This window comes from Podarcis gaigeae, assembly GCF_964106915.1.
Source record: "Podarcis gaigeae genome assembly, chromosome: 13".
In the NCBI taxonomy this organism is placed as follows: domain Eukaryota; kingdom Metazoa; phylum Chordata; class Lepidosauria; order Squamata; family Lacertidae; genus Podarcis; species Podarcis gaigeae.
In genome coordinates, this window is record NC_139689.1 from 367,779 (window position 1) to 384,352 (window position 16,574).

Genomic DNA, 16,574 nt, shown 5'->3' on the forward strand with positions numbered 1-16,574 from the left:
TAATAATAATATTCAAAATAAGATAAAATAAATAAATAATAAATAATAAAAAAAACTTTGTCGTCCCGCCTTTGCAAGCAGGCTGCATTGAAAGGAGGCATATACACTGGTCACTGTTTTGAAGGGGAGTGAAGAACACACACTCAAAAAAAGGTAACTTGTTAATGTAATGTTTATTTCTATGAGGAGGAGTAATTCTGAGGGGTCAAACACAGAAATAATAAAAAGTGTCAAAAAAGGTATTTTTATAATGATGAGGATGACATTGGACCCTCATTATTAATTATTATTTACATCAGGCACTGATTATGATTTATGGTACACTGGGGCCCTGATTAATTTTCTATGGCATTTTGGGCATTGATTATTGGGCATAGCAAGTCGCGGTCGCGTGGAATTTGTGCTTTGTGACCGTTTGAAGTGGGGGTTTTTTCTTGGGAGGCTGGGTGGCGGGAAGAGAGGGAGGCTTGTGGTAGCGTCGGGGGCTTGTCTCTAGCAAAGTAAGTCCTCGCTATTTGGTCACATGCGCAGCATTCTCCTTGTGGGGGTTAGGTGGCATATATACAGTGTTATATTTGTTTTAAATGTTGCAATGTTTTTGCGGCTCCCAGTTGTTGTTTTTATTCGGAAACGGGTCCAAGTGGCTCTTTTTGTCTTAAAGGTTGCAGACCCCTGCCCTATGGCATTGGCGCTGTCCTGGGACACCAACTCCCGGATGGGAGAGAGGTACCGGTAGCATACTTTTCCCAGACACTCAACGCAACCGAGCGGAACTACTCGCAAATAGACAAGGAGGGGCTCGCAATCGTGAAGGGAGTAAAAAAATTTCTTGTACGGGCGGCCCTTCACCGTGGTGACTGACCACAAGTCGTTGCTTGGCTTGTTTGCTCCCGAAAAGCAGACCCCCCAAGTGCTGTCTCCTCGTGTCCTCAGGTGGTCAATTTTCCTTGCCAGCTACCAGTAGGCACTGATTCACCGCCCGGGGAAGGCGATGGGCCATGCGGACGCCCTCAGCAGGCTACTACTACCAGAAACAGGCCCCGACCCAGCACCAGCAGGTTATGAGCCTGGAGCTGCTTCCCGACTGCCCCATTCAGGCACAAGAAGTTGCACACCATTCCAAGAAAGATAGGGTCATCTCCCGGGTCCTGGACTGGGTGTGGAGGGGATGGCCCAGCAGCAGTCCTGGGCCAGAATTCGCTGGCTACACAACCCGCAAACATGAACTGTCGGCCCACAAGGGGTGCCTGTTATGGGGAAGCAGGGTCGTTGTTCCCCAGCCCCTCCGCAAAAGGGTCCTCACAGCCCTACACGAGACACACCCAGGGGTAGTAAGAATGAAGGCCCTTGCCAGGAGTTACGTGTGGTGGCCAGGGATCGACGGAGAGATAGAGGCCTGGGTCAAACACTGCCAGGCCTGCCAAGAATCCCGCCCAGATCCCCCAAGGGCCCCAGTCCAGTCCTGGGAGTCCGCCCGAGCACCATGGTCACGCCTGCATGTGGACTTCGCTGGCCCCTTTCAGGGGAAAACATTCTTCATAGTGGTGGACTCCTACACCAAATGGCTGGAAGTCGCACTGGTACCATCCACTTCTACATCCGCAGCCATCCAGGTACTACGCAGGCTCTTTGCAACCCACGGGCTCCCTGACACTCTCGTCTCAGACAATGGGACTGCATTTACGTCAGGAGAATTCCAAACCTTCACAGCGCAGAACGCCATCCGCCACATCCGTTCGGCGCCATTCCACCCTGCCACCAATGGCCAAGCAGAACGCATGGTGCGGACCACCAAGGACACCCTTCGCCGCATGACGCAAGGGGATTGGGAGTACCGCCTTGCCACATTCCTCCTAGCACAGCACAGCACCCCCAGCTCAACAACTGGCCGGAGCCCCGCTGAACTACTAATGGGTCGGCGCCTTGCAATCAGATTGGACCGCCTTCACCCCGATAGAGCTCAGGATGAGGTAGTGGTGGGGGAAGGCAGGAACCCCCGGACCTTCGAGGCCCAGGACCCAGTGTACGCAAAGAATTTTGGGGCAGGCCCAGCATGGGTACCCGCCACAGTCACCAGGGTCACTGGCCCCATGTCGTACGCAGTGCTAACGGATGGGGGGCAATGCTGGCGCCGCCACTGCGACCAGATACGGCTACGATTCCCGGGAGAAAACCAGGAGGAGGAAAGGTCAGAGGAGTCCCAAGGGAACAGCGGGGCAGTGAGGCCCATAGAGCAGGAGGGGGCAGCAGGAGAGGCAGAATCAGTAAATACAGAGAGGACCTGCGAGGCCGAAAGGACACCGGAGCCAGAACCACGACTGAGTGAGCCGGTTGCGCCAGACCAAACAGCCCCATCACAGCCAGCATCCTTGGAACACGAGCCAGAACCTGAACCCTGGACCAGGGAACACCCCAGGCCACAACGCACACGTAGGCCGCCGGCGTACCTTGAGGACTATGAATGCGACCTCCCGGGCAGGACTGGAACTTAGAGGGGAGGGGTGTTATGTACTGAGTTGAATAGGATCCAAACTGCAGCAGTCTGATTGGTCCTAGAACAATAGGATCCAAATTGCAGCAGTCTGATTGGTCCTAGAACAATAGGATTCAGAATGCAGCAGTCTGATTGGTCCTAGAACAATGCAGCAGTATGATTGGTTGGCAGGAACCACCCAATTATGCTCCAGATAGAAGTGAATCCACAACCTGATTGGCTTACAGTAGAATTCCAGAATTAGCCAATCATGTGCAGCCCATTGTGTAAATAATGTATATAAAGCAGATACTTTGAGGGGACATTCATTCATTCCTCCTCACCACTATGAGCTGAATAAAGAGCATGAAATCACTTTGCGACTCTGAGTATATTTCATCTCCCCTCTGGCAACCATCACCCTCATCACCCTCATCCCCTGACCCATCTCAAGGTGCCTTCCTTCCTTGCATTCCTTCCTCCCTTTTGCTACTGCCACAACCCTGCTGGGTTTGCAAAGCAGAGGATGGTCAAGGCCATATTAGCGGCTTCAGGCGAGTGAGGAGGCCTCCTGAGCTGCTGGGGCCAACCCTTCACTCAGGACCTGCTCTGAACCAAAATCTCCCTTTGTCCATTGTGCGAGGGGACCCTCCAGGGAGATATGATGCTTCCTACTTTACGCAATTCCTATACCAAGGGGAAATCCCGTGGGCTTCCAGGCCCAGCCCAAACTCTACTCGGTCGCAGCCCTTCCTCCCTCGTATCTGGGCAAAGGATCGCAGTCAAAGCCGCAAAGGGAAAAGGCGGAGGAGCTCCACCTGCCTTATAAAGGGGTGCAAAGCAAGAAAAAGGGAAAAGAGACCCCACCCCAGTGAGGTGGGCATCAGGTGAACAGTGACAGAGGCAGCTGGATCCGGCCCATCAGTGGCGGACGGAGGCGGGGACGGCACGCTCCGGGTGCCATCCTGACAGGGGTGACATCGCCGTGCCACCCCGGATGCTCGCCGAGGACCGGAGCAGCTTTCTCTGCCTCTGGCTCCAGGTCGGGGCTGCGGGAGATGGGACTGGCCGGCCGGCCGGCTGCACAGGCGATCTTTGGAACTGCCTGCGCCTGCCTCGCCGCTTGCTTTCCGGCGCCTGCTAAATCCATTTCCGTTTAGGCGAAGCCTGTCCAAAGGTGACGCAAGGTGTAATCCATATTTAGCCTCTTGCTTGCTTAAACTTCTGCACTGTCTAAAATCCACCTTATACTTTTCTCATCCTCGTTTGGGGATTGTTTTGTTTTGCTTTTTCAGCGTTGGCCGGTGACATACATTTTACGGGGTCTCTCCCTTCTCGAGGCTTCCAGAAACCGGCATTCAGAAACGTTTCCTGCCTCAGACTGCGGAGGACAGAGCTGAGCCCCCCATAGCCCCCCCCCGAATATGCCCAACCCTCTTTTAAAGCCCCCCAGGCTGGTGGCCCCGGCTGCCTCTCCTGGGAGGGAGTCCCGCAGTTTAACCCTGCGCTTTCTGCTTCGCCCTCTCAGTAGGCGGCGCCACCGCGAGTGAGGCTGGACGCCACGGCCGCCAAGCTCCGGGTGCAGAGGGAGTCTGGCGCGGGGCTGCAGGTGCCCTGGGAGGGGCTCTGGAGCAGCCCCTGCCCCACCTGCGGCCTCCAGACGAGAGCGCAGCAGCCCCCGGCCGGCCTGAAGGAGGACACGGCCCTCAACGACGTCCACTTCTGCTGCTGCTGCTGCTGCTGCTGCTTAGGGGCCTGCGGGGGTGGGGGGCACGCGGGGAGGGGGAAATGGGACTGCAACTCTTGCCTTAAAAAGTTGCTCCTCTGTTTCACCTCACAGAGACCTTTATTGAAAGGTCTGGGGGGGGACCCCACAATTAAACAGCTGGTGATTCCTTCCTTGCTGGGAGCTGGACTGGATGACCCCTGGAGTGCCCTTTCCATATCTCTACATTTCTTGGATTCTGTGACGTTGGAAGGTGGTGGCCTCACCTTCGCTGGAGGTTTTTAAATAGGTTTGTCATAGATTCTCCAGCTGTGATTTCTACATTGCTGGGGGTTGGACTAGATGACCCTCAGGGTCCCTCCTAACTCTGCTGCTCTATGAGTCATTGGGGATTCTTAAGCAGTGCCCGGGTGTCCATCTGTCAAACTGAGTGGAGATTCCTGCACTGCGGGGCGGGGGGGGGGGCTGGACACCCCGCGGGGTCCTTTCCCCACCTCTACAAGTCTAAAGGTCCTAAATTTCCTCAAGGTCCGTCTGTGGCAGGTCCTGAGTCATGTCGCAACCGGCACAGCCCCCACAGAACCGCAGTCCCAGCCCAGATTGCACAGGCCAGTCGCCTGAAATGCCAAACCCGGTTCCTATTTATTTACTTTCCCCCTTATCTCTGCACAGAGAGTTTGTCTTCCGCCCAGCAGCCCTTTCTTTCCCTGGGCAGAAATTTCAATGCCTTCAAAAGGCATTGTGGTGTCTTTGGGGATAGATATAGCTGCTGGGAAATGTGGGGGTGGCCTGGGGGGCGCCATCCTGCCCCCCCCCCCAGGCAAGGCAGTGCAGCACTTGTGGGCAACACGACCCCTTCGCCCATCCTTGAAAATTTCCTTCTTGAGAAAACAGTGGGCGGGAAACCCCATGAGGTCATGGAGGAGGAAGCGAGAGGAGGAGGAGGAGTGGGGGGGGGGCATGCTGGATTCCCCAGACCTGACTCATGAGGAAGCTTTGCAAACCGAGAAGTGAAAGCAGACGGTGGCCTTTCGGGTTCTGCTTTCGACTTCAAAGTGAGCACGCAGAGAGCAAGCGAAGATCATGAGGGCAGAATCCTCCTTTGTGCAAAATTATTTAATTTTTAAACCATTTTTATTTATATATTCTTATGACATATCATTTGGTCTTCTGGCCGTCGGAAGGTCGAGGCTGAGAGGAGACATGGAAGATGGAGCAAGCTGGTTTTCTCCTGCTCTGGAGGGTAGGACTCGAACTCATGGCTTCAAGCTGCAAGAAAGGAGAGTCCCACTAAACCTCAGGAAGAACTTTCTGACAGCAAGAGCTGTTCAACAGAGGAACCGTCTCCCTCGAGAGATGGTGGACACTCTCTCCTTGGAGGCCTTTAGCCAGAGGTTAGGTGGACATCTGTCATGGATACTGTAGTGAAGGTTCTTGAATTGCAGGGGGTTGGACTAGATGACCCCCAGGGTCCCTCCCAACTCTACAGTTTCTATGCTTCTGTACAAAAATAAGGGGCAGAGGGAAAGACACACAGGGTAAAGTGCAAATGGGGGGCAGCTTTGGGGGTTTGGCTGCCAGGCACACACCCCAAAAAGCCTTTTAAGAACAAGAGAGAGATTTTCAAGGGACACCTTTTGCACACAACGGGATTCCAGTATCTACATTTCCCACTCTCCCCCCTTGACTCAAAGTCCTTTCATGGCCCCCCGCAACTCTTGGAACAAAGTGATGCAGCAGACTTGCTGGAAACTCTGGCAAAATCCATTTTTTGGTTACTCCAGCGGCCGCCAGGCTGCCTTCAGGTCTCCTCGCGATGATGCGGCAGCTGTATTTGCTCCTCTGTTGAAAGGGGAAAGAGGTATTCGTTAGGACGATTTGAGTTGCAGTCCACAACCTCTGGAGGGCTCCAGGTTGCCAAAGGCTGTTCTGTGGGGGGGGGGAGCAGAGGAGACTTCCCCCCGCCCCCCTCCTTGCCCACCTGGGTCTCTGAGAGGAGCGTGGGTTGCCTGGCGCTGCCGGTGTCTCCTCCGGCACACCACGATGGTGGCAATGGCCACGGCAACCAGGGTGACAGCCAGCAGTGAAAGCACGACTGTTGGTGAGACCCCCCTTTCTGCCATCTGGGGGGCCTGGCTAGCGGGCCCGGCTGCCCAGGGATCTGCAAGGCAAACAAAGAATTTCGAAGCACAGTCAAGGGACTTTAAAGAGGGTGGGAAGTCCCTTCCCAAGTGCCCCAGTCCTCCCAGCACCACATACTCACCGTGGCCGAGTGGCACAGCACTTCTGGTTGACATGGGGGGCTGTGTTGCGTCCTTGGGGACCTCTGGAGCTGGATGCATGGCAGGGGTCTCGTCGAGGACCCCCATTGAGGTCTCATCAAGGACCCTCAGCGAGACCGTGGGGGACTGAGCTGAGAGGGGGGCTTGGGAGGTGGGGGGCTTGGGTGCAGAGGTGAGGGCCGGCTTGGGAGGCGCAGGACTTGGACTCAGCATCACAACACCCTTTTCTGTGGGAGAGAGAAATGCACACTGAGACTGCTGGGGGGCAGGAAAACAGGCCATTCACAGGCTCATAGGATTGAGGGTCCTCTAGCCCTGCAATAATAATACAATTGTACCCTGGAATTTGAATGGAATCCATTCCGGAAGTCCATTTGACTCCCAAAACGTTCCAAAACCAAAGCACGGCTTCTGATTGGCTGCAGGAAGCTCCTGCAGCCAATCGGAAGTCCCGTCAGACGTTTGGCTTCCAAAAGTATGTTCAAAAACCGGGTGTGTCACTTCTGAGTGTGCGGCGTTCGGGAGCCAAAACGTTCGAGAACTAATCTGTTCCAAAACCAAGGCACAACTGTAATCGTTATTTTATTATTTATATGTTGCTCATCTGAGCAGGTTGCCCCAGCCATTCTGGGCGGCTCCCATTAGAAGAACAGGTTTTTAATGCTTCCAGGTGTCTTCTAGTGGAGGGATCGTGGCTGAAGGTTCCCTGATGGGGGGGGGGGCTGTGCAAATTCTGTCTGAAAGCCTCCACCTGCCCAAGGAGCCCTTTCCAGAGTCCAGTTGGCAGATGCCCTCAGAAAGTCCAGCCAGAATCCCTGTGAGGGAGGCTGGGCTGAGAGAGGCAGGGACTGGGCACCACCCTGCGAGTTTTGTGGCTGCCAAGGGGGGATTCGAACTCGGGTCTCTCCCAGGTCCCCGCCTGTCCACTATGCCCCTTCACTTCTCGCCAGCCAGAGCACCCCCAAACCTTTTTTCTCTCTTTTTCACTCACCTTTTTCAGGGAATTCTTTCATCAGCGCTTGGACCCAGTCGCTGCTCTTTAAGCCGAGGTAACAGTCTCCTTGGGGGAACGTGAACCTGCCAAGGAAAAGGACGGAATGGAGCAGAGGGATGGAGGTGGAGAGCCAGGTGGCTGGCAGAGACGTAACGGAGCCGCTGAAGGATGGCAGGCAGGGAAAAGTCCCTTGTTTGAGGCTGGGGAGGGTGGGGGGAGGGTGGCCTACTTACTTGACTAAGTCCATGCAGGTTTCCCAGTTTTTCATCCGCCCAGGGTATTTGCTTAATTTCCCCTCCTTTTTGGAGTGTTTCTGGCAGGAGCCACAAGTCCCAGCAGCTGCTCCCTCGTTCCCTAGAGCTGCGGAAAGAGAAGAGCAGAGCTTCAGGAAAGAGCGGAGAGGGCCGTTTTGGCCCACAATGAAGGAGGAAGAGGAGGAGGAGAAGCAGGCAAGGGCCGAGTTCTTTTTGCCCTGGGCCCAGCAAAGGGGGCTTGCTTTCGGGGTGGGGTTATGCTTAATTCCTAAAGGGAACGAGGGCTGGTCAGCCTAGAACACCTTTGCAGTGGCTGCCTAGTTGCTTCCGGGCCATTCAAGGTGCTGCTGTTAGCATAAAGGTAAAGGGACCCCTGACCATTAGGTCCAGTCGTGGCCAACTCTGGGGTTGTGGCGCTCATCTCGCTTTATTGGCCGAGGGAGCCGGCATACAGCTTCCGGGTCATGTGGCCAGCAGGACTAAGCTGCTTCTGGCGAACCAGAGCAGCGCACAGAAACACCCTTAAAAGTTTGGGACCAGTTTACCCATGAGAACACTTTGCCCCTTCAATTGGTGGAACTGGCACTGCTGCAGATGCCACACAAGGCCTGCTCCACATTTACAAGAACCTGATCTTTTAGTACGGCCTGCCCTTTGGAACTCCCTGCCACTTGATATGAAACAGGCGCCTTCCCTGTGTTCTTTTTGGCACCTGCTGAAAGTATTATTGTTTATGCAAGCCTTACTCAGATGCGGGGGACGCAGGTGGTGCTGCGAGTAAAACGTCAGCGCCTAGGACTTGCCGATCGCATGGTCGGCGGTTCGAATCCCCGCGGCGGGGTGCGCTCCCGTCATTCGGTCCCAGCGCCTGCCAACCTAGCAGTTCGAAAGCACCTCCGGGTGCAAGTAGATAAATAGGGACCGCTTTCTAGCGGGAAGGTAAACGGCGTTTCCGTGTGCTGCGCTGGCTCGCCAGATGCAGCTTGTCATGCTGGTCACGTGACCCGGAAGTGTCTGTGGACAGCGCTGGCTCCCGGCCTATAGAGTGAGATGAGCGCACAACCCTAGAGTCTGGCAAGACTGGCCCATACAGGCAGGAGTACCTTTACCTTTACCTTTAACTCAGATGCACAGAAAGCTGATGTGATTTTGACTATGGTTATGTTAAAACGTATGCAGGATTTGAAGTGCAGCAACAGAGGAGAAATTGTAGTTTAATGATTTAGAATTAATGCATATAATGGATAAAATATAAGTAATACAGCAGCTGTATAAGTTAACAAAAGGATCCCATGGGTGACCAGTCAAAGGATATGAGAGATTTGTTCGGATTGTACTGTAAAGGAATTGGTAAAATTTGAAAAATAATAATAATAAATATTATTAAAAGAAGAAAGTTGAGGTAATTCTAATCTGTTTTAGTATTTTAACTTTTGTATGTTTTAAAGGTGATGACAAACCTAGACAGCATCTTAAAAAGCAGAGACATCACCTTGCCGACAAAGGTCCGTATAGTTCAAGCTCTGGTTTTCCCAGTAGTGATGTATGGAAGTGAGAGCTGGACCATCAAGAAGGCTGATCGCCAAAGAATGGATGCTTTTGAATTCTGGTGCTGGAGGAGACTCTGGAGAGTCCCATGGACTGCAAGAAGATCAAACGCATCCATTCTTAAGGAAATTAGCCCTGAGTGCTCACTGGAAGGACAGATCCTGAAGCTGAGGCTCCAAGACTTTGGCCACCTCATGAGAAGAGAAGACTCCCTGGAAAAGAGCTTGATGTTGGGAAAGATGGGGGGCACAAGGAGAAGGGGACGACAGAGGACGAGATGGTTGGATAGTGTCACAAACATGAGTCTGACCAAACTGCGGGAGGCAGTGGAAGACAGGAGGGCCTGGCGTGCTCTGGTCCAGGGGGTCACGAAGAGGCAGACACGACTAAACAGCAACATGTTTTAAAGGAGGGTTGTGATTTCCCCCCTTTTTTGTTAACCACTTTGAGGTTTTCCATAATCATTTCATACATTGTATGAAATAATAATAATAATAATAATAATAATAATAATAATAATAATGCTGCTGCACAATCCTGTGTTCAGTATCCGTTGTCCCTGCAAAAGCTTCAGGGCAAATAGATGCAGGGCTTTTTTCCACCCAGAACTCTCTGGAACTCAGTTTCAGGCCCTCTCAGATGGGCGCCATTATCCATTATAAGAGGACAAGGGAGGTGTTAATGGTGAGTTCTGGCACCTCTTTTCCTACAAAAACAACACTGGATAGATTGCTCCATTTCCACTTTCGAAAGACTGTAATTTGTCATTCCAAAAATGTTTTTGTGCAGGAGCACAAGGGAGGCCCCCCCCCCCCAAGATGGCACTAAAGCAGGAACATTGAGGGAGAGGCACACAATGGCCCACAAAGTGAAATGACTCGTGTGAACCCACCACCAATACACTGAGATGGCATTGATGGTGTGTTGCCTAGTTAACCGGTGGAACTCCCTTCCACAAGAGGCAGCAATGACCACCAACCCAGATGACTTTGAAAGAGGATTAGACAAATTCATGGCCCCCAAGGGGACCCATCTCACCTAGCATCCTGTCCCCTGAGTATCCAATTGCCCCCCCCCAAAACTTAGGAATCTAGACAGACTGCTTCTGGGCCTGGAGGTTCCTTAAGCACACGAGGAGAGCCTGACCGCTGGGTCCAGCTCAGCCTCCTCTTCCTCCAGTGGCCAACCAACCAACCATACATAAATAATTTCAGTGCTATGTCTCCTTTCCACAGTTCAATCCATGCTGAAGGTGGCCTTCCAACATGAAAGAAACCGTCACAAATGTAGCCATGAATGAGAAATCAAAAGCTTAAAAAATGCAAAACCAAACTGAGCAACTTCCACATAAATCACAGCAAAGTCTAACACAAAGACACAACACAAAGCGAGTCCTTTTGACTATCAGTAACAGCAAAGATTTTATAAAGCATAATATAACTACCGTATTTTTCGCTCTATAACACGCACCTGACCATAACACGCACATCGTTTTTAGAGGAGGAAAACAAGGGAAAAAAACATTCTGAATGAAACAGTGGATGTATCATTTTTGTGCTTCATGCTGTGGCCACAGACATGTGATCTGATGGTGAATTTGGGGTGACCCAATGCAAAAATCCTGAGGATCCATGTGGATCCATGTTTTGTAACCACGTTTTTGCACCATTGCAGCCCCAGGGAACAGTGGGTGCGTGATTTTTGGGGGGCAGGCTGTAGCCATGGACATGCTATGTGCTCTGATGGTGAATTTGGGCTGACCCAATGCAAAGATTCTGAGGATCCATGTGGATCCATGCTTTTTAACCACATTTTTGCACCACTGCAGCCCCAGGCAACAGTGGGTGCGTGATTTTTGGGGGGCAGGCTGTAGCCATGGACATGCTATGTGATCTGATGGTGAATTTGGGCTGACCCAATGCAAAGATCCTGAGGATCCATGTGGATCCATGCTTTTTAACCACATTTTAAGTGGGGAGGGAAGGAAAAACACAGAAGGGACACGGAGCAGGAGAGGGGTGTGCAGAGAAGCAGCTGGCTAAGAATGCAGGAGAGGGGTATAACGGGAGGGAGGAAAGGAAGGCCAAAGTTTTCCCTCACCTACCCACCCAAGTCAGCCACCTCGCGCTCTCTCTCTCTCTCTCTCTCTCTCTCTCCCTCCTGCACGGAGCACAGAGACACACGCTGCTTTCCCTCTGCCTGGAGGGGAGGGGCTTTCCCTGCTCTTTGTTCCGTTTGAGCAAACACAGCAAGGAAACAGAGCAGGGTGGGCAGTAAGACCCTGAGGCAGAAGGCCGGAAAAATACGGTAATAATTTTCTTAAATTATTGGGGGGGCGGAGCGAATTTTTGAGGGGGCTCGGCCCCCTCAGGCCCCATGGAGTCGGCGCCTATGGGCCAGTCCACCTTCCCTCAGACCATGTGGAGGGCCAGACTATATTTTTTTTGGGGGGGGGGGGAATGAACGAATTCCTATGCCCCACAAATCACCAAGAGATGCATTTTAAATAAAAGCACACATACTACTCATGTAAAAACATGCTGATTCCCGGACTGTCGACGGGCCGGATTGAGAAGGCGATTGGGCCACATCCGGCCCCCGGGCCTTAGTTTGCCCACCCCTGCCTTAGAACCAAGGAATCCAGATAGACTGCCACTGGCCATGAAGGCTCCGTCAGAAGAGCCGGCTGGATCAGGCCAACGGTTCATGCAGTCCAGCACGCTGTTCTCCCAGTGGCCAAGGAGCGCAAGGGCCACTTCCCCCCCCCAGCTCCGGTTCCCAGAGACTGGCATTCAGTAGCCACCCGCCCTCCTCCCTGAATTGGCCCACCCCTTCTGGAAGCCCCCCTGCCTCCTGGCGGAGGGAGTTCCGCAGAGCAGCTCTGCGCTGCCTGGATCAGGGGTTCTCTTCCCGGTCCCAGGAGTCCTGCGCCCTCCCCGCCCCGTCCTCCTTTCCCCGCCTCCAGCCCCCTCCCGGAGCCCGCGCAGCCCTCGGACGTCCCGGAGGCGGCCCCCGCCCGCCCCACCGGCCCGCGGGCGCCTTACCTGGCCCCGCCAGGAGCAACGCCAGCAAGACGGGCAGCCGCCACCCCATGCTTCTGCTTCTGCCTCCGAAAACGAAAGGGACCCGGCGGTGGGGCGGGCGGCGCACTGGGAGGCGGAGGCGGAGCGCAGCCCCAGCCCGGAAGCCTCTCCCCCGAGCCCGCGAGGGGCAGCGGGGAGCTCCCCAGGAAGAGGGAGCCGGACGCGTGATCCTGGGGGGCCCTTGGCCCAGCTTCACTAGCCTCGCTATTCCCCGGGGTGGGGGTTCATCTCCCACATTTGGGATCCCTTTGAGTGCCCCCCTCCCCGTCTAGGGTGAGGAGAGAAGCGGGGAGAGGTTCTCTCCATCCACACCGGGCGAACATGGATAGACGTCCATCTGATGGAAAGCCCGTCTCTGTCATGTGCCCCCCCCCCCGCTGCCCTTCCTTCCTTTCTATTCACCTTGAAGCGAGAGACTCGAGGAGCTTCAAATCCAGTCCTCTCGCCTCTCGGAAGATGCTTCAGCGCTGCCATCGACTGGCTGACCTCGTCGGAAGAGTCCTGCAGCCGCTGGATCGGGCCCCACAGGGGTCATCCATAACTCTCCCCTCCTCCATGAATGTCTCACATCCTCTTTCAAGCCATCCTAGTTGATGGCTACCACGGCCTCCTGCACGGCAGCCAACTCCCAGGGGCCACGGTCCCTTTGCGCCACCAAGAAAATATTGGAGGGGGCCAGGCTGGATTGAGCTTCACTTTGTTGGCTCTCATCCAGTCCATTACTGAGGCAAGACTCTGGTCCAGCACTTCCAGTGCCTCGCCTGCAGATGGGAAGGAGAAACAGAGCTGACAGTGTACTCCAAACCTCCAGATGTCCCCACCCTTGGTTTCACGTAGATGTTAAACAACATGGGGGACAGGATGGAGCCCTGTGGAACCCCACATTGAAGGCTCCGTGGGGCTGAAAAGCGTTTGCCAAGCATCCCCCCCCCTGGGAATGACCATCCGAGTAGGACCAGATCCACTGCAAAGCGGTGCCACCCACCCCTAGTTCAGACAATGGTTGGTGGTATTGAAAGCCACTGAGAGGAGGAGGAGAATGAACAGGGCCGCGTTTCCCTCTCTCTCTCTCTCTTTCGAGAGAAGTCATCATTCAGGACCACCAAAGCAGCTTCTGTGCCAAAACTGCGCCAAGCCCTGACTGAAATGGATCTAGAAAATCAGTTTCCTCCAAGAGCGTCTGGATCTGCTCCGGGACCACTCGCTCCAGAACCTTGCCCAGGAAAGGAAGATTAGCAACTGGCCGGTCGTTAGATTTTCCAAGTCCAGGGAAGTTGAATGAAGAGTGGTTTTACCACTGCCGCCTTCCAAGAGTCAGGGGCAACCTGCAACGCAGGAATCACAGATAAAGCACTTCTGACAGGCGGCCCCCCACCCACCCTCTGCTTACAAACCTCCAAGGAAGGAGAGACCCCCATCTCCCAATGGAGTTTGTTCCACTGTCCTGACAGCTCCTATTGTCAGAAAGTTCTTCCTGATGTTTATTCGGAAGGGCCTTTCCTGAAACTTGAAGCCTTTTACAGTGGTGCCTCGGGATGCGAGGGTGAGCCGTTCCGGAGCCCATTCGCATCCTGAAGCGAACGCAACCCGCATCTGCACGTGTTGTGATTCACCGATTCCGCACATGCGCATGACGTCATTTTGAGTGTCTGTGCATGCATGAGCGGCGAAACCCGGAAGTAACGCGCTCCGTTACTTCTGGGTCGCCATGGAGCGCAACCCGAAAATGCTTAACTTGAAGCTCCTTCAACCCAAGGTATGACTGTATCTTGAGTCTTCCCTTCCAGAGCAGGACAAAGCAAGCTTGCCATAGAGCTAGAGAGAGGGAAGGGACCAACGGAGTCATCTAGTCCACCCCCTGCAATGCAGGAATCTTTCACACATGCGATGACTGATGAGCTATGTGTTAGAGGGGTGGGGGGCATGCAGCCTTCAGCAAGAGAGGGTGGTGCTGAGGCAGGGGCCCCCCAGAAAGGAAGCAGGAGACAAGGGGGTTTGTGGGTGGGGAGCTGCTTCTTCCAGAGACACGCCCCCCCCGTTGGCTGCCATCTTTCTTCTGGGCTGCGGGTGCCAGACTGGGTGGGTGGGGATGCATTGAGAGTGCAGGTGGGGGCCTTGAGATGGATGAAGTGCCCCACCAGGGAAATGCTAAGCCTGGCTGGGAAAGGCTGTCCAGGAAGGAAAGAGCTGGGTTGTGGGCAGGGTAGATAAGAATCAATGGTTGTTTTTTAAATTTAAAGTCAATTTTAAAAATAAAATGCTTCTGGATCTTTCTAAATATAGTTTTCTATTTAAGTTACATTATAGGGCTTGCCGATAGAAAGGTCGGCGGTTCGAATCCCCGCGGCGGGGTGCGCTCCCGTTGCTCGGTCCCAGCGCCTGCCAACCTAGCAGTTCGAAAGCACCCTCGGGTCAAGTAGATAAATAGGGACCGCTTTCTAGCGGGAAGGTAAACGGCGTTTCCGTGTGCGGCTCTGGCTCGCCAGAGCAGCGATGTCACACTGGCCACGTGACCCGGAAGTGTCTCCGGACAGCGCTGGCCCCTGGCCTCTTGAGTGAGATGGGCGCACAACCCCAGAGTCTGGCAAGACTGGCCCGTACGGGCAGGGGTACCTTTACCTTTACCTTTTATAGTCCAAAGGCTATTCATCAGGAAGTAAGGATTTAAGTTTTTCATATGTGCTAACACTCAGTCTAAGATTTTTTTTAAAAAAAATGTTTAACCACATCAGTTACCAAACATGGATACATATGCTATAATGTTAATGTTTTAGTTAAATAAAATGTTTCGAATGCTCTTTTGTCTTCTTTTTTGTAACTTTACTACAACTGTAGCTGTAGACATGGTAAGGTTGTTTCTCCACTACGGATCTAACCCACGCTCCTTCACAACTCCTCTCCACCCCTCTCCACAACTGTCTCTACTCAAGAACCTGCAGACCACCTGGACCAGGAGACCTGGAAGACCTGCTCCCTGCCTTGCAGGACTTTCCCCGCCAGCTCTGGGAGGGCAGGGCCCAGACTGACTCCTGGGGGGGGGGTGTAGCTGCTGTTGCTGGTTTTTTAAAGTTGTTGTTGTGATTTATGTGGAAATTTTTTTGTTTGCTTGAGTACTTTTAAATGAGTATTTAAATGAGTAGCTTAAGTATTTTCATTTATCGGTTATGACTACCGTCCGACATTTAGTTTATGAAATTTATATACTGCTTTCATCCAAAAACCTCAGGACGGTTCCCACCATTAAAATGCAAAATAAAAACACAACATCGATAATAAAAACAAGAAAAAATGAAACAAAACAATCATCTGCCTCACACACATTTAAAGGGTTAGAGAAAGTTTAGTAAGCCAGAGGCCGGATTGTTATGTTGTACTTACTCAAAGACCCTTCCAAATTCTCAGCCAATCACCACTCACCCCCAGAATTTGAAACTTCCCCCTCCCCCAGCTAACATTGCCTTAAATCTATTATAATACTGTACTTACTATTATTACATTAATTACTTTGCTAGAGGAGTACACAACTTTAGACACAAACACCAGAATATGGCACCCAAATTTTAAGCAAACATGCACAAACAATTTCTAAGAGTCTCATGGGAGAGCCAGTGTAGTAGATTGCCAGAGTATTCGACTACACCCTGGGTGACCTGGGTTAAATCCCGACTTGGCCATGAAGCTCACTGGGAAACCTTGGGGAGCCAAACCTAACTCACAGTTGTTATGAATGGCATGTTTTGAATGAGCCGCAAGATGGCTGAAGACCACCACACATTTTAGGCTGAAGACCACCTCACAAAATGGATGCTATTATGAATGAAGTGTGTTATTAATGAACTGTGCTGATCAAAAGAAGTGAATGGAATGTTCACATTCTGGCAAAAAGTCCTGTATCTACAATGAAGCATAAAGACTAAGCCATGCAATGCAAGCCCCAAACAATGAGTGTTGTGCCGTGCCAGAAGACCGGGTACAAACAGTAAGGGTTGTGATATGCCTAGAAGATGCTAAAGATGGAGGACTTCCAAGAACCTGCTAAGAACTGCCAGGAACATGTCACTCAGGAACACGAGACTTAGATGCACAATGAGAAGAGCGTATAAGATTAGTCTCTTTCGGATTGAGGTATGAGTCAGACGCAGTTGAGATCCGGCTGTCTGCCAGCCAACCTAGAGAAGGTGTGTGTGTGTGTGTGTGTGTGTGTGTGTGTGTGT

The 16,574-nt window shown here is 52.7% G+C and overlaps 1 protein-coding gene across 1 annotated transcript; it reads right to left on the reverse strand.

Annotated features, from left to right (window-relative positions):
• Positions 1-5,300: 5,300 nt before the first annotated feature.
• Positions 5,301-12,765, reverse strand: LOC310830910 (uncharacterized protein). Its single transcript, XM_083710740.1, has 6 exons — positions 12,322-12,765; positions 7,709-7,835; positions 7,473-7,558; positions 6,463-6,708; positions 6,181-6,360; positions 5,301-6,041 (listed from the first exon to the last, which is right to left on the reverse strand). Exons 1-6 carry the CDS (start codon positions 12,368-12,370, stop codon positions 6,001-6,003), a joined length of 729 nt encoding a protein of 242 aa, XP_083566866.1. The 5' UTR covers positions 12,371-12,765; the 3' UTR covers positions 5,301-6,000.
• Positions 12,766-16,574: the final 3,809 nt, after the last annotated feature.

What these genes read in the sequence shown, in the direction of transcription:
- LOC310830910 (XM_083710740.1), bottom strand. Translation starts at nt 12,370, where the DNA reads ATGGGGTGGCGGCTGCCCGTCTTGCTGGCGTTGCTCCTGGCGGGGCCA. An exon ending in GTTGCTCCTGGCGGGGCCAG is followed by an intron (nt 7,836 to 12,321) that starts GTAAGGCGCCCG and finishes CTCTTTCCGCAG; the next exon opens with CTCTAGGGAACGAGGGAGCA. An exon ending in GAAAGAATTCCCTGAAAAAG is followed by an intron (nt 6,709 to 7,472) that starts GTGAGTGAAAAA and finishes TCTCTCCCACAG; the next exon opens with AAAAGGGTGTTGTGATGCTG.